General features: G+C 41.2%; 1 protein-coding gene across 2 annotated transcripts in view; it reads right to left on the minus strand.

Annotated features, from left to right (window-relative positions):
* Positions 1–22,000, minus strand: part of LOC126236907 (m7GpppX diphosphatase) — a 35,520-nt gene extending 13,520 nt beyond the window's left edge. The window contains exons 1-4 of one of the 2 annotated variants that reach the window (XM_049946555.1): positions 21,554–22,000; positions 21,184–21,329; positions 11,831–12,055; positions 11,623–11,740 (exon numbers count right to left, since the gene is read on the minus strand). In XM_049946555.1, coding sequence (XP_049802512.1) covers positions 11,623–11,740; positions 11,831–12,055; positions 21,184–21,329; positions 21,554–21,902 — 838 coding nt within the window. In that variant the 5' untranslated portion in view covers positions 21,903–22,000. Of the gene's footprint in view, positions 1–11,622; positions 11,741–11,830; positions 12,056–21,183; positions 21,330–21,427 lie in introns of both variants that reach the window. The other variant, XM_049946553.1, reaches the window with a different exon arrangement.
* Between the last annotated feature and the right edge of the window lie 798 nt (positions 22,001–22,798).

Genomic DNA, 22,798 nt, shown 5'->3' on the forward strand with positions numbered 1-22,798 from the left:
GATAGCGATGGCAAACATTGTGACACTGAGGACACTGGCCTGGGGACACCATTCTCCTGAACATAGCAGTCAGACATGGCATCGCCAATGCGATAACGAAAATGTCTGTCGTCGAGAAAGGATTGGATTAGAAGTGGCAGGTGTCCACATAATCCCCACTCATGAAGTTGGCAAAGGATGTTGTACCTCCAAGTAGTGTCATGCTTTTTCGAGGTCAAAAAACACAGAAACCAAATGGTTTCAGCGTAAGAATGACTCCTGTATTGCCACCTCCTGTAGAATGAAATTGTCAAGGATGGAACGGTAGTGCCTGAAACTATACTGGGAGCGAAACAAGGGGAGCTGTCCTATCGCTTCAGGGCACAGATGATGACGCATGGTGTAATGGATCTCATCAGGCTCTGGAGTAGTTTCTCGCCCACTCCAGCAGCTCAGGCCAGAAAGCAACTATCACATGGGATGGAAGCAGCAATCTAGAGGGGGTGGGGGAGGGGAAGGGATAGCAGTGTATGGGTGGGGGCAGGAGAGGAGCAGAGTCTAGCGGAGCGTGCAGGGACTATAATGCCAATAGGCACACCGTTAGTAGGTTGTGGAGTAGGGAGGTGGAAAAAACTGAATAAAAAGGAGAGCAGTGGGGAAAGGTGGGCAGGTGCATCAGCACAGAGTGTAAGTAAACCGTCGGATGGAGGTTGTGGGGACAGTATGTTACTATGGGTCGAGGCCGTGATAATTACGGGAACACAGAATGTGATGCAAGGATAACTCCCATCTGTGCCGTTCAGAAAAGTTGCTGGTGGAGAGAAGGATCCAGATGGCTCAGGCAGTGAAGCAGTCATTGTTATGTTCAGCTGCATGTTGTGCTACATGGTGGTCTACTTTACAGCTGATTGGTTGTCATACCAACATAAAAAGCTTTGGAATGATTGCAGCAGAGCTGGTAAATGATATAGCTGCTTTCGAAGGTGACCTGGGCCTTCATGGGGTAGTATAAACCTGTGACAGGACTGGAATAGGAAGCGCTGGGTGACTGGATTGGGCATATTCTGCACCTGGGACTTCAAGAGAGATACAATCCTTGTCGCAAGGGATTGGTACTGGGATTGGGAGTAGCCAGGGTGTGATTTGTGCTTTTACCAGTGGGGGGGGATGTCTTAGGGGGTTAGTAGAAGTATACAGCTATTTACAAATAGATGTTAATGCCGAAACTCACTATTCACACGTATGCACTATCAGAAAAGCCATCCCTTGTTATATCTTTAAAAAGTACATTATAGGTAAAGGTTATTTACAAAATCATCTACATACAGGTATACGAGGGGAATTCAAAAAGTAGAGGCACATTTGTGAAAAGCTGTACTTACTCTGATGACAGAAAACTGAAAATTAATAGTAAGACTTATTAAAAGCTTTCAGTGGTCGGCTCCACAAATTTAAATTATATGTAAAGTTTTACTCCAGTGCGTGGGAAATAAACATCCCAGGTTGGGATGCATAAACTAACACCAGAGGAGGGGATGGTCTGATGCAGAGGGGGAGGGGGGGGGAATCCCCCCCATCCCCCCCTGCAAATCGCACACTGGGAGTAGCATAGGGATTGACTAGGATGTTGTGAAGGTTGGGTGGGTGACTGAACACTTACAGAGTGGTGGGAAGAATCTCCATTAGGACATCCCGCCTTTCAGGGCATGAGGACAGGTAATCAAAGCCCTGGCAAAGGGCTGTTCCAGTATGGGGTTGTACTGGATGATTAAGAGGACAATCCTTTGTGGCTGGTTCTTGGGGGTGATGGAAGGACTAGGGGTGTTAGGGAAAAATGGGATGGGAGATCTGTTTGCTGACAAGGTATGGGGGATAGTGCATGACTGTGAAGGCCTTGGTGAGACCCTTAGAATACTGAGCAAGGGTTTTTTGTCATTGCAGATACATTATCCCAAGGAGGCCAGGCGGTATGGGAGGGATTTTTCGGTGTGAAAGGAATGCCAGCTGTCGAAATGCAGGTACTGTGCCAGAGGTGCAGATGGGGTCGCCAGAGAGGAGGTGGTCAGCGTATAGTAAGGTGGCGTGCTGGGTTGAGGAAGACCATGCGAAGATGTTGGGAGAGGTGTTGAGGTTGTGAAGGAACAAAAAAAATAGGGCATCTAGGCCTTGGGTCGAGATCATAAGGATATCTTCAATGAACCTGATACAGACTAGGAGTTTGGAATTTTTAGAGTTTAGAAAGGTCTCCCTCCTCTAGGTGGCCTATAAACAAGCTGGCACAGGAGGGTGCCATGTGAGTGCCCATGACTGTGTCATGGTTTTGCTTGTATGCCTTCCCTTCAAAGGCAAAGTAGCTGTGGGTTACGATAAAGTTATTAATGTGTATGAGAAATGACATAATGGGTTTGGTGAACAAGCATGTTGGGAAAGGTAGTGTTCAATACCAGTAAGACCTTGGGCATAAGGGGTGTTAGTGTGCAGGGAGGTGAGATCAACGATGACGAGTATGGTGGGGGGTGGGGGGGGGGTGGGGGTGGGGGGAATGGTGGAAATTTGGTGAAGGAAGTGGTTGGTATTTTTGATGTGGGAGGCTAGATTATGGGCTATTGGTTGGAGATGTTGGTCAATGAAGGCCAAAATTCTTTCAATGGGGGCACAATAACCAGCCACAATGGGGCATCCAGGATTGTTCGGTTTGTGGATTTTGGGGAGCATGCAGAAGGTGTGTGTGCTGGGTGTCATAATGTTGAGAAGGGAAATTGATTCAGGGGAAAGGTTCTGGGAAGGGCCAAGGGCTTTAAGCAGGTATTGCTGGTTCTGTTCTACCTGTGGAATGAGACCACTATAGCAGTTTGTAGGTGGAAAAAAATGGAAATGAAGTCCCATGCTTCTTGACAGAGCACAGGGGAACGATGTGGGAGACCCGCACCGCCCTACTCGGCAAGGTCCTAATGGAGGTGGTTTGCCATTGCCTTCCTCTGACCGTAAAGGGGATGAATGATGATGATGATGAAGACGACACAATAACACCCAGTCATTCGAGGCAGGTGAAAATCCCTGACCCCGGCAGGAATTGAACCCAGGACCCCATGCTCGGGAAACAAGAACACTACCACAAGACCACAAGCGGCGGACTTGTAGGTGGAGGAGTTAGTTAATTGGCAGAGGCCTTCTACCAGGTAGTCACTGTGATTTGGAACAACACTGGTGGAACCTTTGTCTGCGGTTAAAGGACAATTAGGTCTGGATTTGTTTTGAGGTTGTGTATGGCTACTCTTTCTTCTACTGAAAGATTGGTGTTCTGAGGAAGGGACCTGGGAAAGGATGGTGAAGCTAAGTTGGAGGTGACCAGCAGGTGGTTTGGTGGGAGGATCACAGTTTGATGAGGGTATGAAGTGGAAGATGCAGGATTCAACAGTGGAATTAGGGTGGCTTCACTTGGGGATGGTGTGAAAGAATTGCTCCATTGCAGGGATCGGGAGAAGAAGAGTTAGGTCTGACAAGTCCAGCATGGTAAATTTGGGTGTAGGGCTAAAGGTGAGGCCTTTGGATAGGACGAACTTCTGTAGAGTTGAAGGTTTTGGCAGAAAGGTTAACAACAGTGTTACGGGAATGTTTTTGCTCTGGGTGTGGTGGGATGTTGATAGGGAGTTTTGAGGGATGTGGAAAGTTGAAAAGGTCAGCTAGGCAGGGTTTTTAGTGCTACAAGGGGTGGACAAGAAGGAACACTGGGGTAGGATTGGTGTTGGATAATTGTGCCCTGAGGCGAAAATGGGATGTCAGCAGGTTGGATAACTTGTGGAGGTTGCATCTGGAATGCTCCACCAAATGCTGGAGAGCAAATGATTCAGTTTCAGATATGTAATGCATGAAGCAGGGACCGCACAGTGGCAGTATTTTGCGGAGAGAACAGAGTCAGTTAAGGGAATGCCCAAGCCACAGAGATGTATTTTGCAGTACCAGGTTTTTGAGGGTCAGGGACTGGCAGAATCTGAAAAGGTGAAGGTTATTACGAAACGAGCGTTGGTCATTTGGAGGGATTCCAAAGTTTAGGCAGCATTTAAGAAATAGTACGTGGGACAAAGATTCGACCACTGTTATGAATTGCAGTGACTACCTGGCAGAAGACCTCTGCCAATTATACAGCTCCTCCACCTATAAACTGTTTACCTTCTCACCTCTATGACACCATGACCACTCACCTTCTACATGCTCCCCAAAACCCACAAACCCAACAATCCAGGACGCCCCACTGTGGTTGGTTATTGCGCCCCCACTGACAGAATTTTGGCCCTCATTCACCAACACCTCCGGGCAATTGCCCGTATCTAGCCTCCCACGTCAAAGACACTAATCACTTCCTTCACCGACTCTCCATCATCCCCGCCCTTTTACCTCCTGGATCCCTACTGATTACTGTTTACGCCACCTCCCTATATACCTACATCCCTCATGTCCATGGTCTTACTGCTACTAAACATTACCTTTCCCAACGTCCTTTAGGCTAAAAACCCACTACCTCATTCCTCATACACGTTATTAACTTTATCCTAACCTACAACATCCAATTCTTTGAAAGGAAGTTATACAAACAAATTTGCGGCACAGCCATAGGCACCCGCATGGCACCCTCCTATGCAAACCTGTTTATGGGCCATCAAGAGGAGACCTTCCTAACCTCCCAAAACACCAGACCCCAGTCTAGCTCAGGTTCATAGATGATATCTTCATGATTAGACTCAGGATCAGAACACTATATCTTCATTCCTTCACAACCTTCTCTCCCAACAGGTTCACCTGGCCCTCCTCAACACGGCACACAACCTTCCTAGACATTAACTACCTCCTCTCTGATGGCTCCTTCTGCACCTCTGTCCACATTAAACCCACCAACCGCCAACAATACCTGCATTTCGACAGCTGGCATCCCTTTCACACCAAAAAATCCCTCCCATACAGCCTGGTCACCCAAGGATGGGGTATCAACAATGACAAGAGCCCTCTTGCTCAGTTTGCAGAGGGTCTCACCAAGGCCTTCACAGACAGGCACTATACCCCAGGACTAGTTCATAAACAGATTTCCCTTGCCTATTCCCCCTTCACATCACCAATGCTCCCTTCACTCCAAGCGTGGAAGACCCAGGTGCAAAACCTGCCCAATCCACCCACCCAGCACTTCCTATTACAGTCCTGTCACAGGTTTATCCTACCCCATCAGGGGGCAGGCCACCTGTGAAAGCAGCCACGTCATTTACCAGCTCTGCTGCAATCATTGCAAAGCTTTTTATATTGTTATGACTACCAACCAGCTGTCCACCAGAACAGCCACCATCAAACTGTGGCCAAGAGCAAAGTAGACCAACAACACACAGCCAAACATAACAAGCTCTATTTCAATGGCTGTTTTACTACTCGAGCCATCTGCATCCTTTGCTTCACCATCAGCTTTTCTGAACTGTGCAGTTGGGAGTTATTTTTACAACACATTTTCCACTCCCACAATTGTCCCGGCCTCAACCAATGGCAACATGCCGTTCCCATGCCCTCCACCCAACAGTTGCCGCCGCCCCCCCCCCCCCTCCCATCGTATCATAGTCCCCATTCTTGTCTCCCACCCTCTGCTGATGCGCTTGCCCACCTTTCCCTGCCCCACAACATACTGATGCTGCACATCCGCTGGACAGTTTTCAGCTCATTTATTGCTCATATTGAGTGATGAGTTTGTTTTCAAATAAACTTTATAGTTAAGACTAGAATTTGTCCTTTCATTAGAAGCATAGATTACCCTTCACCATTTGATATGTTGGTATGTTTTGTGCTCACTAAATAACTTCCGGACGAAGTAGTTTATCCATATCAGCAGGGCACGACACTGAATATTTGATTATCCTCACACCGATTGGAACAATCAAGCGAAGTTCGCCTTTGAGGGTACTAATGTTGTGGAACATGTAAAGTTTTATGTATATATTTATTGCTCTAAACATTTCCTCCACAGGGCCACCCTTCAAGACATCTACATCTATATGGACACACTGTAAATCACATTTAAGTGCCTGGCAGAGAGTTCATTGAACCTCCTTCACAATAATTCTCTATTATTCCAATCTCATACTGAGTGCGGAAAAAATGAATACCCATATCTTTCGGTGCAAGCTCTGATTTCCGTTATTTTATGGTTATCTTTTCACCGTATGCAGGTCTGCATCAACAATATATTTTCGCATTCGGAAGAGAAATGTGGTGATTGAAATTTCGTGCAAAGATTCCGCTACAAAGAAAAAGTCTTTTGTTTTAATGATGTCCACCACAAATCCAGCATCATGTCAGTGACACTCTCTCCCTTATTTAGCTGTAATACAAAATGTGCTGCCCTTTTTTGAACTCTCTCAATGTACTCCATCAATCCTATCCGCTAAGGATCCCACACCGTGCTACAGAGGACGGTCAAGCGTAGTGTAGGCAGTCTATCCATTACATTTTCTAAGTGTCCTGCCAACAAAATGCAGTCTTCGGTTAGCCTTCACCACAACATTTTTTATGCATTCCTTCCAATTTAAGTTGTTTGTAAAAGTAATTCACAGGTATTTAATTGAATTTCCAGCCTTTAGATTTGAATGATTTATCGTGCAACCAAAGTTCAACCTACCCTTTTTGTTGCTGTTTTGGATTGTCAGTCATTTGAATGGTTTGATGTGGGCCTCCATGGCTTCCTCTCTCTCCTATGCCTGCACATTCTAGTCCCTGCACATCCCCCCCCTCCCCCCACATACACCCATACACTGCTAACCCTACCCCTTCCCCTTCCCTGACCCTTGCAGATAGCTGCTTCCATCCCACACGATTGCTGCATTTTGACCCGAGCTGCTGGAGTTGGCAGTCATGAGTGCTTCAGGTCTGCTTGCTTGTGTGAATGAATGGTGTTTGTTTCTCTTTTTCTGATGAAAGCTGTGACTGAAAGGTTTGTATGTCAGTGTCTTAACTGTGCCTGTCTGCAATTTACCATGTAATCTTCTTGGTAAGTAGTAATCTAACTTTTCCAACATTGTTGATATTCCTACCTGGAGTTTCCATTGGTTGAAAACATTTTTAAGCATTTCTTTACAGATGATCATTACTCTAATGATTTTCTACCATAATTATGAGTTACTAACTATTTTAGTTAACAAAAAGACATGTATCGGAAATAGTAAACTAAAAAAGTAAACAAAAAACACAAATTGAAAAATGTAAAATAGTAACTCAAAACATTAAACAAAAATAAGTGAAACAAATAACAGAATAATAATGAACATTTAGATATTTTAATTACGTATGTTAAAATACTCTAACAGTACATCGTGTACAGCCAATTTTTCAAAAAAATGGTATTTCAGGAACCAGCCATATTAAACGAAAAGTTTTGATTTATCAAAATTAATAAACAGTGTTGGGTATTACAGAAAATTTCAAATCATTACAAAAGCTGTTTTCAAGAATGTTAATTATGTTTCGATTTTTACAAGAAACAATTTTTTTTAAACATCGTCATTTCAAAGATATTCCCTCTAAACATAATAGGCCAAATTACCTTTCATTGTGTGCTCTACCCTTTTAAAGTGAAATAGGGCAAAAACAAAAAACTAAGCACTGCATTACTTTGAACCCTTTACACACCCACTAAATTCCATCACGATCTTTTATTTACACTTGGGAATTTTCCATTTTGAGTAGTGCCAGTGAAAACTGTAGAGCACAAGAAGAGATCAGTTGCGAAGGGTGACTGTTGCATATCAAATTTTTCATCTGCTCTATTTCAGATGCATATGCTAGCAAATGAATGAGCCTCAGTCGACTGACTGGTCAGGTAGAAGCAGAGCCTCATAATGTATTATGCGCGCTGAAGTTAACCACTACAAGAAATGAATGAGGATGTTCCTTGAGGAGGTCTTTCATGTTGCTTTTTCCAGAGGATCATGTGATGGGAAATCTAAAGAACACACTCTGGACTCTACTTTTATAATAATCAAAGAGAACAGCTACAAGTGATATGGAAATATCAAGGTGGTGCAGAAAAACAAAGGTAATTATATAACGGAGAAAAACCCTGATCAACAAATCTGAAGAGAACAGATTCTTCCAAATTGGGTTTACTAGCAAGTCATGAAAGTTCCTTACAACAGTCTTTCAACAAAATAAAGATGATACAAATTTCTTTTGAAAAGATCGCTGAGGATGAAGATATGGCCCAGTTATAGAGTGCATCTGAAATGGACACATGGGCTCTGTTAACTGTAAGCATATCCTGTTGCCACAGAGTCATTTTTGCCACAGATGTTGTTCCAGTAGTATCACAACAGTGTGTAACAGGTAACTGTTAACAGAGTCATGTGGCAACACTCTACTTTATTTATGGAGCTGCTGGCACGGGTCTGAAACTTCGGTGCTATGCATCATTTGCTTATGTGTTTGGTGTATGGAAGTGTTATGTCTGTGTAGAGAGCTGCAATATTCATTGTGTAGTACAATTACTATTGTTTTTGAATTAAGATGAATGAGTTACAACATACACTGACCCAAACAAGATATAAAAATTTCTTTGCAACTTGAAGATAGTAGCAGAAGAGCTGATCGTTGACTGCAACAGCAAAGGCATGTTGGTTTTTACTCACAACAGTACAGAGAATACATGCAGAAGCATGGGTAGAGGGTCAAGAAATGAAGTTTGAATCTCTGAGGAAAGATATTAGTAAACGAACAACTGCCACTGACTTTGACAGTTTCCACAAAGACTTCATTCATCATATTATAAAAGAACTTTATGATGGTCAGTTTCTACAAGGAAATGCGTAGCAGATGTATTAAAAGACAAAACTGCTTTCACAAGGGGCAATCAGTTGAGTGGAAAAATTCTGCAATCTTCACGACTCACATACAGGAAATGCAACAATGAATTCTGATTGAGAGATCTGACATTTTTAGCAGCTAGAACTCCTTTTCTCAGATAAATGCTCACCATAAGAAAAGAAAATCATCATAGCCCTACTATTTATCTCTAAGAGAGCTGGCTCAAATCAAAATCACTTTACAAAGTTCAAAAGGTGATAGTAGTTTGAAAGGGCTGACTGGCAAAGGAAACAGATTTATTGTCTGTCAAGCAGGATCATCTGAACATGTCTTTATCAAAAATGCATTTACATCCTGCAAAATCTAGTGGCTATGATAGGTGAATAGTTATGCATTTAAACACTAGGTTTTAGAATTATTATGAGGTTTAGAAGAAGGTTTTGCAATCATGGCAGCCACCACCCTTCACAGAGGAATAGGGTACTTAAAACTCTAGTACATAGGGAGTGCACTATCTCTGACGCAGAGAACCTACCCCAGGATTTGGAACATCTGAGAACTGTATTTCGAAAAAATGGGTACTCAGAGTGGCACATTCAACGTGCACTCCGCCCAACCTGTGAGATGGATGCAATCATGAGGGAGGAGGTAGGAACTGCATTTATTCCATATACAGGCACACTCTCGGGGAAAATCGCCCGCATTTTGAAGAAACACCAGGTCGGAACTGTGTTTTGTGCTCCGAATAAAACTCGTGCACTGGTGGGGAGCGCCAAAGACGACCTCGGTTTAAGGAAGGCCGGCGTGTACCAGATTCCGTGTCAATGTGGCAAGTCGTATATTGGTCAGACGATGCGTACCGTCGATGATCGATGCCGTGAATACCAGAGGCACACTCGACTGACGTATCCGAGCAAGTCAGTGGTCGCTGAACATTGTTTGTCGGAAAATCACGCTATGGAGTATGAACACACGAGGATTCTGGTACAGACGTCGAGATACTGGGACAGCATCGTTAGAGAGGCCATCGAAATTCGCACCAATTAAGACTTCATAAACCGTGACTTTGGCTATAATCTTAGCAAGGCTTGGGAACCAGTGATTGGGTTAATTAAGAGTAAATCGAGCAAACGTATAGTTGTGACTACCACGGCGGACAGAGCCATCATCACACAGACGTCATCTGAGACACTGTCGCAATCTGTTCCACTGCGCGACCGTGGCGCGAGGTGCGGACGGCGGAAGGAGCACGCCGCGGGCAGAGGGTATTTAAATCGGCCGCCGCCGCGACCAAACCCAGTTCCCTATGAGCAGCCATAGCGTACAGATCTCCGTGCCAGCACGTTCACAGGAGCTCAGTCCGTCAGTTCACCTGATGATGGCGACATGTATGATCGCCGAAATATTGTGCCCGTTGGACACTAGACCGGCAGTACACCCATGGATATTGTGATTACCATATACTTAGTTTGTTACTGCCCAAAACACCTAATTCCTATACACACTTGGAATAGGGACGATTGCCAGCTTGATGACATCATGGAGCACAGCTGACCCATGTACTGCAACCTTCAGTTTTGATGAGAAATTTCATTGACTGTTCAACAGGTATGATCTTGAAATATTAACAAGGCTGTAATATCAAAGACAAACCAGTGTTCTTGTCTGGGATGGTATTTACTTAAGAGCAAATATGCTATAGCACATTTTTTGTAACGGGGCGATAATGGTAGCGGTCTGTAGAGATGACAACCTGCAGCGGCACGTGATACCTTTTCTATGGTGCATATAGATCTGGGTTTCATCTGATAGGGAATAAAGACAACATAGGGCTGGCCTTGTCAACAAGTACCACGTACATAACAGCAAGCATTGAGAGAGACCTGACTAAATGCATTGACTAGCTCTGCTAACCATCAGACTGAATTTGTCCAGCAATGGAAGGTGCTACCACAAGTCATGTTGGATGACCTGATCCACGTTATGTGGAGCTGTTTCCATGCCTTGTGTGAGAGTACATGTAAGTTCTTTAGATGGCCTACACATATAAATAAATATTCACTCCGTCCCCAAGCGGCAAAGACACCGTAGGAAGGTGTGATTAGATGAGTAAGCCGAAAGAAAATTGAAAGCTATACTACCAATTTTTTTGTATCTCAATTGTTTTTTCACTAATTTTGGCGCATAGCATTTTGAATTGGTGAGATAAAGACATATGTACTTGCACTCTCCCAATATTGTCAATTAAGTTATAATGTGCAGAAGTCGCATGTTTTCATTCTCCAACCAAGTTACGTTCTAATCTCCACATCCCGATGCGGTGAGGACTTGCATTTTTAAATGGACCTTGTCAGAGACAGAGTCAGCACGAAGAGAGAATAGCCGCTGCAGCCACGCCGGCATTGCTGTACATTGTTGGGGAGGCAAGGTAAATACCAAGCTGCACACCAAAACTATAAGAAATTAACAGTGAATTAATGTTACAGAACTGCCACAATGTTTCTTAAAACACACACACACACACACGTTTCTGGGCACAAAATTTCTTGTGTGGCTAAGGATAATTACTTCCATCTCTGAACGATTCACATTATTTCCTCTTCCCAAGCACTATAAGCACTACATCCCATACTATCAAGATGCCAACAATGGAGGGATACCACATACAGTAAGTCCCACCCACGAGACACTCCTGTAATTGGTGTCTCTGTTTCATATGTTTTGACACTGCCAGATGGACTGAGAGTGCACAGACAAAGTAAGTGCAAAATATACATAAGCAACAATTATCAATTTCCCACTACCATTTTCACATACCTGGGGCATCATATTGCAAATTTGTAAAATGCACATGAAGATGATAAAATGATGGTTGATAGTGAAGATAAATACGTAGTTGCGTCTCAGGAATTTTATACTTATCCTTTATGACATTCTGAAACAGATTGATGGGAAAGCAGCTTTTTAAAAGACGTTATTGTTGAGAGTAAATTACATTGTTTCATACTGTTCTTCAGAAACTTACCGTTCCCTTTTCCTTTATATTTTTCAGAAGTGGTAAATGTTCACTTGTCAAATCACGTAATGAGAGAATGCCAGATTTTCTAACAATTGCCACTAGGTACAAGTCTTCAATTTGCTTGGTATCCCATTTTAAATCGGGAAGCAAAATGAATCCTGTTTCAGGATCAGGATCTTCAAATACTATACGATCAGTCTCAGATTTGTGATCTAAAATATTAAAAACCCACTAGAAAATGAAAAAGAACAAAGAACATTAACTATGATCATACAATGATTAAAAGTCAATAGTTTCATATCAAAAATATTTTCTAGAAATATGAATTTGTAAGCAGACACAACAATAGAATACTGGCAGAAGTAAAGCTGAGAGGACGGGGCGTGAGTCGTGCTTGGGTAGCTAAGTTGGTAGAGCACTTGCCCGCGAAAGGCAAAGGTCCCGAGTTCGAGTCTCAGTCCGACACACAGTTTTAATCTGCCAGGAAGTTTCAGATACAACAATACATCAAAAATTATTCCTAGTGAACAGCAGTCGCTCAAATTTTTAAAGTATACAAGAAGTTATGAAACAATAACAGGACAAACATTTTAACAACAATTTAAGGAAACGATAGATTGCTACTCACTGTACAAATGAGACCCTGAGTTGCTGACAGGCACAACTAAAAAATCATTACACAACAGTGCTCTCGCTCTCTCTCTCTCTCTCTCTCTCTCTCTCTCTCTCTCTCACTCTCTCTCACTCACAAACCCCTCATGCTCTGACCAGAATTACGGTATGAGCTGCCGAGCTGTCAGAGATGCCGGTCTTTTGTGTGACGGGTGCTTGCTTGCTTGAGTGTTTCCCTTTCTGATGAAGACCTTGGCCGAAAGCTATTGTGTGTCTTTGCATTGGCCCATCTGCTACTCAATGTATCATCATCTCACTGAACAGTAAGCTATCATTCCTTATATTGTTAGTGTTCCAACCTGGAATTTTGATTGTTTAAACATTTTAACAAACATTCTTTAACTCTTTATCGGTCACGTGGGGTGTTCAGAACACCCCAGTCATCCTTATCGATGGATTATTACATAATGGATAGGAGTATAACATCATGTTCTTTGGTATCTTTATAGGACGTAATATGAAAGCTTTGAGTAACAACAGAATCTACAATGGAAGCACAAGTTCCTTGAAAACACACAACAATGTGCCTTGGGGTGTTGTCGACACCCGGCGCAGCTATGTTGCAGTGCTGTGAGAAAGCGCACAATTGTGTTCCGTAGCAGCTGCTTGTATTTTGTTGCTCTGTGCAATTAAAACAGCTACGGATCGTTACGAAATAGAACGAGAAAGAGTGCACAAGCTTCTGGATGAGGTCTTAGACGAAACATTTGGAGGAGGAGTAGATGAGGAAACACGGTTGTGAAATTCTCTCTCATCATAGTGACCCGAAAATGGAGGATGAAGGCAACCTGGAACTGGAAATGTAAGTAAGTGTAGCAGATAATGAAAGCAAGCATGCTTTTTTTTATTGGAATGGATAAGGTTACAAAGTGGATGAAAAGTTGTCCTAGTCGCAAAGTAAGAACTAGAAGTGTAGACCCCATTATTCATCTCCGTGGTGTAAAAGCTATTGCAAAATCTGCGAAAACTGCTGTAGACTGTTTTTCGATATTTATAAATGACACAATAATTACAATGGTTACATCGTGCACAAATATTTACATACAACATATTACATCAAATTTCACAAGAGACCGTGATGTCAAACCAACAAAAGAGGACGAAATCAAATCTCTTCTGGGTCTGTTGATACTGGCTGAGCATTACAGGGCAGGACACCAAAGTCTGGAAGACTTACGGGGGACAAATGGTTTTGAAACCGCAATATTTCATGCAACAATGAGTTTACGGTGATTTTGTTTCTTGTTGCATTGTTTGAGATTCAATGATATTCGAGACAGACCACAACATAGAGAACTTTATCACCTAGTTGCATTCAGAGGAGTGTTTGAATTATTCATGTCAAACTGTGTCAGTAATTGTACTGTGTCTGAATATACAACAGTGGATGAACAGCTGGTTGCATTTAGAGGCAAATGCAGTTTCCAACAGTATATACCAAGCAAGCCTGTGAAATAAATATCTACATCTACGTGATTACTCTGCTATTCACAATGAAGTGCCTGGCAGAGGGTTCAATGAACCACCTTCAAGCTGTCTCTCTACCATTCCACTCTCTAGCGTCGAGCGGGAAAAACAAGCACTTACATTTTTCAGTGCGAGCCCCGATTTCTCTTATTTTATCGTGATGAACATTTCTCCCTATGTAGGTGGGTGCCAACAGAATGTTTTCGCAATCGGGGAAGAAAACTGGTGATTGAAATTTCATGAGAAGATCCTGTTGCAACGAAAAACGCCTTTGTTTTAATGATTGCCACTCCAATTCACATATCATGTCTGTGGCACTATCTCCCCTAATTCGCAATAATACAAAACGAGCCGACCTCCTTTGAAACCTTTCAATATCATACGCCAGTCCCACCCGATACAGATCCCACACCACACAGCAATACTCCAGAATAGGGCGGACAAGTGTAGTGTAAGCAGTCTCTTTAGTAGATCTGTTGCACCTTCTAAGTGTTCTGCCAATGAATCACTGTCTTTGGTTTGCTCTATCCACATTATGTATGTGATCGTTCCAGCTTAGGTTATTTGTTATTGTAATCCCTAAGTATTTAGTTGAATTTACAGCCTTCAGATTTGTGAGACTTATTGCGTAATTGAAATTTAGCGGATTTCTTTTAGTCTCATGTGAATAACTTCACACTTTTCACACCACACATATCTTATCTAAATCATTTTGGGATTTTTTGGGTCATCTGGTGATTTTACAAGACAGTAAATTAGAACGCCGGATATTACTTCTGTTTTACTCAATGACTTTCCGTCTATTACTACAGACTGTGACCTTTCTGACAGGAAATCACAAATCCACTCGCACAACTGAGGCGATATTCCATAGGCACTCAGTTTGGTTAGAAGACACATGTGAGGAATTGTGTCGAAAGCCTTCTGAAAATCTAAAAATATGGAGTCAATTTGACATCCCCTGTTGATAGCACTCATTACTTCACGAGTATAGAGAGCTAGTTGTGTTCCACAGGAACGATATTTTCTGGATCCGTGCTGACTATGTGTCAGTAAATCGTTTTCGTCAAGGTACTTCATAATGTTCAAATACAGTATATGTTCCAAAACCCTACTGCAAATCGAAGTTACTGATATGGGCCTGTCCTTCAGCGGATTACTCCTATTTCCCTTTTTGGGTATTGGTATGACTTGAGTAATTTTCCAGTCTTTAGGTACGGAACTTACTTTGAGCGAGCAGTTGTATATAATTGCTAAATATGGAGCTGCATCTGCATACTCTGAAAGGAACCTGACCGGTATACCATCTGGACCGGAAGCTGCTTTGGTACACTGAGGAGATCTACATCTATGTTTCTCATCTTCATGGTTGTTCTTGATTGGAATTCGGGAATATTTACTTCGTCTTCTTTGGTGAAGGAGTTTCGGAAAAGCGTGTTAATAACTCTGCTTTGGTGGCACTGTCATCAGTGACTTCACCATTGTTATCGCGCAGTGAAGGTATTTATTGCATCTTGCCACTGGTGTGCTTTATATATGACCAGAATCTCTTTGGGTTTTCTGCCAGATTCTGAGACAGAGTTTCATTGTGCAGATTATTAAAAGCATCTCGCACTGAAGCATGTGCTATATTACAAACATCTGCAAAACTTTGCCAATCTTCGGGATTTTGCGAAATTTTCACCTTATGTGACACAAGAACATGGTATACTTTGGGGATGGAAATCTATGTTGGGGAACAGCCAGAGGGTCCCTTTGCACTGTCAAACTCGCCTAAGGAGATAGTAAATAGACTTGTATGGCCTATCGAGGTAGAGGGCGCAATGAGGCACTAGACAACTTGTACTGTTCCATACCACTGGCTCAAGAGCTCCCTAACAGGTGTACCGTTTGGTGAGATCACAAAGGTGTGGTGTATCATGAGCTTCTAAAACCCAGTGAAACAATACTAATCGCTACAGACAACAAATGATCAATCTGAACTATGCATTGATCGAAAAAAAGACCAGAATGGGCCAGAAGACATGCCTAAGTAATTTTTTTACACGACAATGCACCTGCACACAAAGCAAAACTGGCTGGGACCTGCTACCCCACCCGCCGTATTCACCAGACTTGGCCCCTTCTGACTACCATCTGTTTTCATCAATGGGACACGCATTGGCTGAGGAACACTGATTCCTACGAAGAAGTCGAAATTGGGTATCTGGTTGGTTTGCTTCAAAAGACGAACATTTCTATTGGCGTGATGTCCACAAATTGCCAGAAAGGTGGTCAAAATGTATAGAAAGCAATGGTCAGTACTTTGAATAAAATGTTTTTACTTTTCAATTCAAAATTAGTGATTCATTTTCACAAAAAACGCTCATTTCATACCGGTACACTTGGTAAAAAGAAACATAGTAGTAGGAACTCTTAGAAAGAATAAGAGGGAGGTCCCTCCAGACTGTTTGCACGAGAGGTCGTGAACTTAGAATCAGCCTTTTTGGATTCAGAAGTGATATCACCATTGTTTCATGTGTGTCAAAGACAGGCAAAAACATTATTCTCTTTTCATCTTTGCATCATGACAGTGCCATTGACACTAATACAGTGGAGGGAAATAAACCAGAAATTATAACGATGTACAACAAGACCATAACAGGTGTGGACACAATAGATGAAATGTGCGCTACTTACTCAACCTAAGAAAAAACCAGGTGCTGGCCACTTGCCCCAGTTTTCTGAGTAATTGACATTGCTTGCATTAATCCTTCCATCATGTACGCAAATAATAACAATGAGAGGATTTCCCGAAGAATGTTTTTACATGATGTCTTAAGGTCATTAGTAAAGCCTATAGTGTGCGAGAGCAGCCACTCACTCCCTTCCTAAACAAGTTAGACAGAATGCAACTAAAATGGCGGGAACTAAAGACAGCAACAATGCACCACCTCCTGAACAAAGAATACTTAAACCCAGGTGCTCCACGGTTTGTCCTATGAGTATAAAGATATAAAAGTTAAATCTCACTATGCTCAATGTTTGAAAGTTATGGGTGTAAAGCACATGATAAATGTGTGTGAAAAGTGTTACCATAACGCATCCCTTGCAGCCAGTGATTATGACTGCATAAAGTGTTTGTATGAGTTGACTGAACAAATGTTTAATTATATGTATAGTGTCTTATACCTGTAATACAGCATGAAGACTAACAAAAATATATAATTAAACAAAATATAGTAAGAAAATGGGCATTATTGCATATGTTTCAAATAACCGAATCTAATACTATAGTAATATTAAATAAAACGATAATGTTCTGGGAGATAACATTCTAATTAGCCATTTGTGAAGTAAATATTTTCATATAAGTGATATTCTGCACAACCATGTCATTATAGCCACTTTTATTTTGTGTGTTAGCAACACCCTGTGCGACTATTAACATTACGAAAAGGGTTAACATCATTTACTTCACACATGCCTCCACCAAATCTTAAACATTACAACAGTAGCTTAATATGTTTTATTACAAACATGTTCCTCACAATATTACATAACCCATGTTTGTAGCTACAATTACCTGGAAATTGCTTTTATTACTTTTGCAGAATTCATAAATGGAGTGAATGCCTTTGTGCTACTATTTGAGAAATGAATTGTATGCAGTTATTACAATGCAGTGAACTCTTACATAAGACTATGGAATACATCATTGCAAAGTTATAGGGGAAATTTCAGAAATATCATTAAGATTGGCAAATAATTAGCAAACCTAGCTTTGCAAGTGATTTATTTATTTATTTATTGATACAAGCAACTATCATATTACAAATTTATACATCCTCTGGGTTATGCAAGACTGTGAACATGATTCAACTACAGTTGTATTCTAGTTATTGAATGAGAAGCAATATCAGCAAGAGCAACTAAGAAATGAAAGTTCAGGTTTAGCAACCTATTGGTGATGAGGTCATTAGGAGGGAAGGAAGATTAGGGCTTAACATACCGTTGACAATGAGTCATTAAAGATGGAGCACAATCAAAGGGTTGTTTCAAGGATGGGGAAATAAATCCACTGTGCCATTTCAAAGGAACCATCCCATCATTTGCCTGGAGCAATCTTGGGAAATCGTGGAAAACCTAAATCTGGATGGCCAGAGATGAATCTGAAGCACTGTCCTCTGAAACGCAAGTCCACATGTGTAAACACAGTTGGAACATCATCTGTCATCACTGACATGTCTTAACTTTGTTGTTTTGTTTGACACCACTGTGGTACAGTGGGATTGAAATGGAACATGTTTGCAGAGGGCATGCTGGTTAAGAAGGGCTGTGTTCTAGTGCGGAATACTTACATTTCTCAATAGTTTCTAAGTGATATTAATGCAGAATTGGACATAGCGCTGCATGTTACTTGGTGCTCCGATTTGTCACTAAATTATTTCAATCTCATTAGTTATTGTTTCCTGATTTGTTTCAGTTTCAAAACTTAGCTTGTCATGTTTTTAATAGTTCGAAAGTATTTTTTTTTTTTTTTTTTTTTTTGACGTTTTGTTTGGTACTAGGCATAGCTCTTACTCATCATTGCTGCTATGTGTGATGGCATGGCATCTATAGTTAAATTTCCCCATCATATGGCCTCATAACAGAATGTGTGAAGTATCAGTAGTGTGTCGAGTTTATGAAGCTGAGCAAAGCCTGAGTCTCAAACTAGAGACAAGAGTACTCAGAAGTGTTTTCGGTAGGTTTCAGTAATGGTTACTGTGGTATACTGGTGTGCAGGTCAGCTGACGTTGGGTGCTAAGTACATTTCTTATGTACTTCTAGTCTTTATTGTAAGAAGTGTAGTGTGTTTCTTTACGCTTGTAATTTTTATTTTGAGATGGAATACCAAAATTCATGTCAGAATAGATTTTTATGATTTTCTGGTTTGTGTTGTCAGCTGAAGTTCATATTTTGGGGCTTATAGTGATGGGTATTGTGGAGTTTTTTAGTTAGAAAGGTTTTGAAAACAGTTAATTCTGCTAGTTGTAGGTTATTGGTATCATTGGCTTCGTCCGAACTATGCAGGTCAAATGAAATTTGCTGTAATGAGTTTTTGAGTTGTATGCTAATTTCTGGTATTGCTGTATTCTTCTTCATCTTCTTCTTGGGAGGTTGGGAGGGAGGGTATTTGTTGAGGATTTTGTGTGTATCATTTTTCGGTTAATACTTGTTTGGGACGGCACCATGATTGTTATTGTCATACATTTAATTTGTTCCGCCCAAACCCCATACTTCCTTTGGTTTCAGTCTATTGCTGGAGTTAAATATTTCACATGTTATTGATGTTTGCTCACAGGTGTAATAAGTGATGTTGCAATCATCCTACTAATGTGTGTCTGCCAACTTTAAGTCATGGGTCAAAGCCGATAGGCAATATCACAACTTTCAGTAATTCCCTTGTTCGGTTATGATGACTTAAGAGCTGGGGCATAAACCTGGAATGAGGAAGGAAATCGGCTCTGTATTTTCTAAGGAACCACTCTGGCATTCACCTCAAACAATCTACTATAAGGAAATCATGGAAAACAAAAATGGATGGCCATATAGGGATCTGAAAAAGCATTCTCCAAATATTAATCCAGTCCCTTAACAATGTGCCACCTTGCTCAATGAAGATACAATAATCACCTGTCAAAGAATATGAGAAAACAGAGGAGTCAAAGAACAAATGGAGAAGGAAGGAAGATTAAATAAAGAGTTTAGTGGTTTGGTGACAACACAGTCATTGAAGATGGAGCACATGCCCAAATTATGAAAGGAGAGGAATGAAATTGGCCACACTTGTTTCGAAGGAACCGTTCCAGCATTTGCCTAGGGCAATATACAAAAATCAAGGAAAGCCTAAATCTGTATGACCTAACTGGGATTGGAGCAACTGTTCTCCCAAATGTATGTACAATGTGTTAACCATTATGGCATCTTGCTCACAATCGTCAGATTCAGTGGTAAAATAGCACTGTTGTGTGGTTAAGGCGTTGGATTGCAAAGCAGAAGACCTGTGTTCAAACCTCCCTCATGTTCCCTCCCCCCACACAGACTTATGAACTGTCCATCAGGTCACTGATATGTCTGTTCCCCTTCTGCAGTCTCAGCAATTGTCATACTACACAATGGCTGTAGAATGAGTCATGTGGACCTCTCACAGAAATGAAAACAACAAACGAGTGTGAACTATGTTACAACAAAGGCATTCAAGAGTGAAAACTTCCAAAACAGAACCCAAGAGGCATAACACGTGATACTTGTATAGAACAAATAGGAGGTATGTATGTTTCGCGGTCCCTTTATTATACGTTCCTGTTGCAAATGGACACTACACCACAATACACAAGCGACAGAATGAATGGGAGCTGTTTGAAACCCTTGTGCGCGTGTGGTTTCATGGACTGAGTGAGGAGTACATTAAAAAGTTAATTCTTTCGATGCCGTAATGATGCCAAGCAGTGATTAAGGTGCCTGGTGGAGCAACAATGTATTAAAGGCAACAGTGTGTTCATATGAGGCAATACAAACACTAAAATCCATCAGTGTTATGTTATAACATTAATATGCAGTGTTTCTTTGAACATTAGTATTTATTTTTCAGAATAGCAAACAGAATAGCTGACATATCCAATTACACTCATTTTTCAAGAAAGTGTTAAACTATGAACAACAAACATTTTTATAGAAACAAAAATTAAGAATAAAAACAAATTGACAAATATTATTGTGTATATTCATTTCTGATAAAAATCGGCAAATTTAGCTCAGTCATTCAATGATTGTAACAAAAATTGTTAACTGTAAGAGAGACGAAGCAATAAATATTTCCACCACTGTAGTCTTCAGATTGAATGCAACAACTTACACAACACAGAAGAAATAAATAGAGGGTAGGGTGGAAAAAGTTCGTAAGTTTGGTTACCAAAACTATCCTGCGCACACTCCTAAATATGGTGTTCACAAAACTATTACAATCAGCAAAAAAGGCTTACATAATGAACTTGAAATTTTAAAAGAATTTGTTAAAAGCAATATGGTGTCACAAAAGTTTACAGTGTATTCCTACCAAGTCGATCACCAGTATCTGTTCTATTGAATACCAATTTGTGTGGACCCCAAACTTCAAACCCACCTACTTCTCTACTGGCGTTCACCAATAAAGAAAGAATCGGACACCACCCAACAGAGAACCATCTACAACTTACCTGAATGCCGAACTGGTCCGATTTTATATGAGGCAGTGTTATCTCTTGGTAGTAACTCGGAGTTTCTTCAACAATATGCAATATCTGTCGCTCATATTTTTTAATATGTTTTTCTGTTGCGGGATGTATGATCGTCGTTTTTATACCTGGAACATTTTCGAAGTTCCATTACAAACACAACATTAATTAATGTTTTGAAGGACTTTCACAGCATTTATATTAACAAGCTGTATTACAAGCTCACAATAAAGGCAGCAGATCACGATACAAACGAAAATTTTCCGTCAACTCATTGTGGCTATATGAGCAATCACGGCACGCACATCACTATTTGTTTTCTGAATGCAGTTCACTCAAATGCTTCACTTACCGTTGAACTGCACACTAGGCAAACACGTGTAACTGGCGTATACGTCATTTATGAACTCCTGTTTCAATGAACTATGAGATGATAATATTCCATTAATACTTTGTTCATTAAAAGGCCGTTTCTCCAATAACACTACTGCGATACCCTCTTTTCCCGCGAATGTACCTTCAACGCACACACTCTTTCTCTGACTGTTTTCGTTTATAACCCTAGAGAGTTTAAAATCCCCAAATGAAATGCTTTTATCACAAACACCTTCCGAGCGATCATCTATTTCATCTAGCTTCCGTACTTTCGTAGGCGGAATGTCTGTCTTGTCTTTCAATTCAGGTTTCTTCGTACAAGACATTTTAAACCACTCCGCCGAAGTTTCTTCCTATTATCATCTTTATTTCAAGAATAATGCAGTACACTACTGTTGGCGCCACTCAGATATACATACATCTTTAACTGGCACGTACAAACGACACAGTGATAAAAACAAACACTTTGATTCCCAGAGTGCGCAACACATGCAGTCTTCCTAGACAACTTATAAAGCGACCACCAGTTTCCGGTACAGAATTTCACGTAAAGGCGCTTTCACACACGCAAAAAAATGACGCATTTTCCAATGGCACTCCACCTGAATATTTTCGGCGGCGTCACTGCAGTGGTGCACTTTCTGGCACGACACTAAATAAAAAAGTAAAATTCAGTTGTACTTGAAATAGGGTGACCAGAAGTCCCATATTTTACGGAATCGTCCCTTATTTAGCTTACGTGTCCTGACAAAATTATACAGCACACATATTTTCTCGTTTTTCGTTCACTGTAACGGGAATTTTGAAATACCGTGTTTTTAAGTAACGTGTAGCAAAACCAAATGTGCTCATACCCAAACAGCCATGTTAAACCGCGGCAAGGTGCCAAATTGTTCCGCTACATAGAAAAAAAATACAACTGACATTCATGTACTATAAGGTGGTTGTCTGTGTTATTGCCCCGGATAATAATTAGACGAAATATTTGTCAGGATTTGTATACTGTGGGTCCTTGAGGTACGGCAATACGCGAATACGAGAAGTAAGTTTAAATAGTTTTATTAACAAAGGCTGATTATACAACACGCACGCTATGCGTATCCATCATCACTGTGTCTGACATTCTAATTACGGTCGTAGCGAAAGGCTCCATGTTGAGCTAAGAAAAGAGACATATTAACACCCGAGGCCACTCTAGTTAATACGGCGCGCTGCGGACGGC

This window comes from Schistocerca nitens, chromosome 2 (genome assembly GCF_023898315.1).
Source record: "Schistocerca nitens isolate TAMUIC-IGC-003100 chromosome 2, iqSchNite1.1, whole genome shotgun sequence".
NCBI classification, from domain to species: Eukaryota; Metazoa; Arthropoda; class Insecta; order Orthoptera; family Acrididae; genus Schistocerca; species Schistocerca nitens.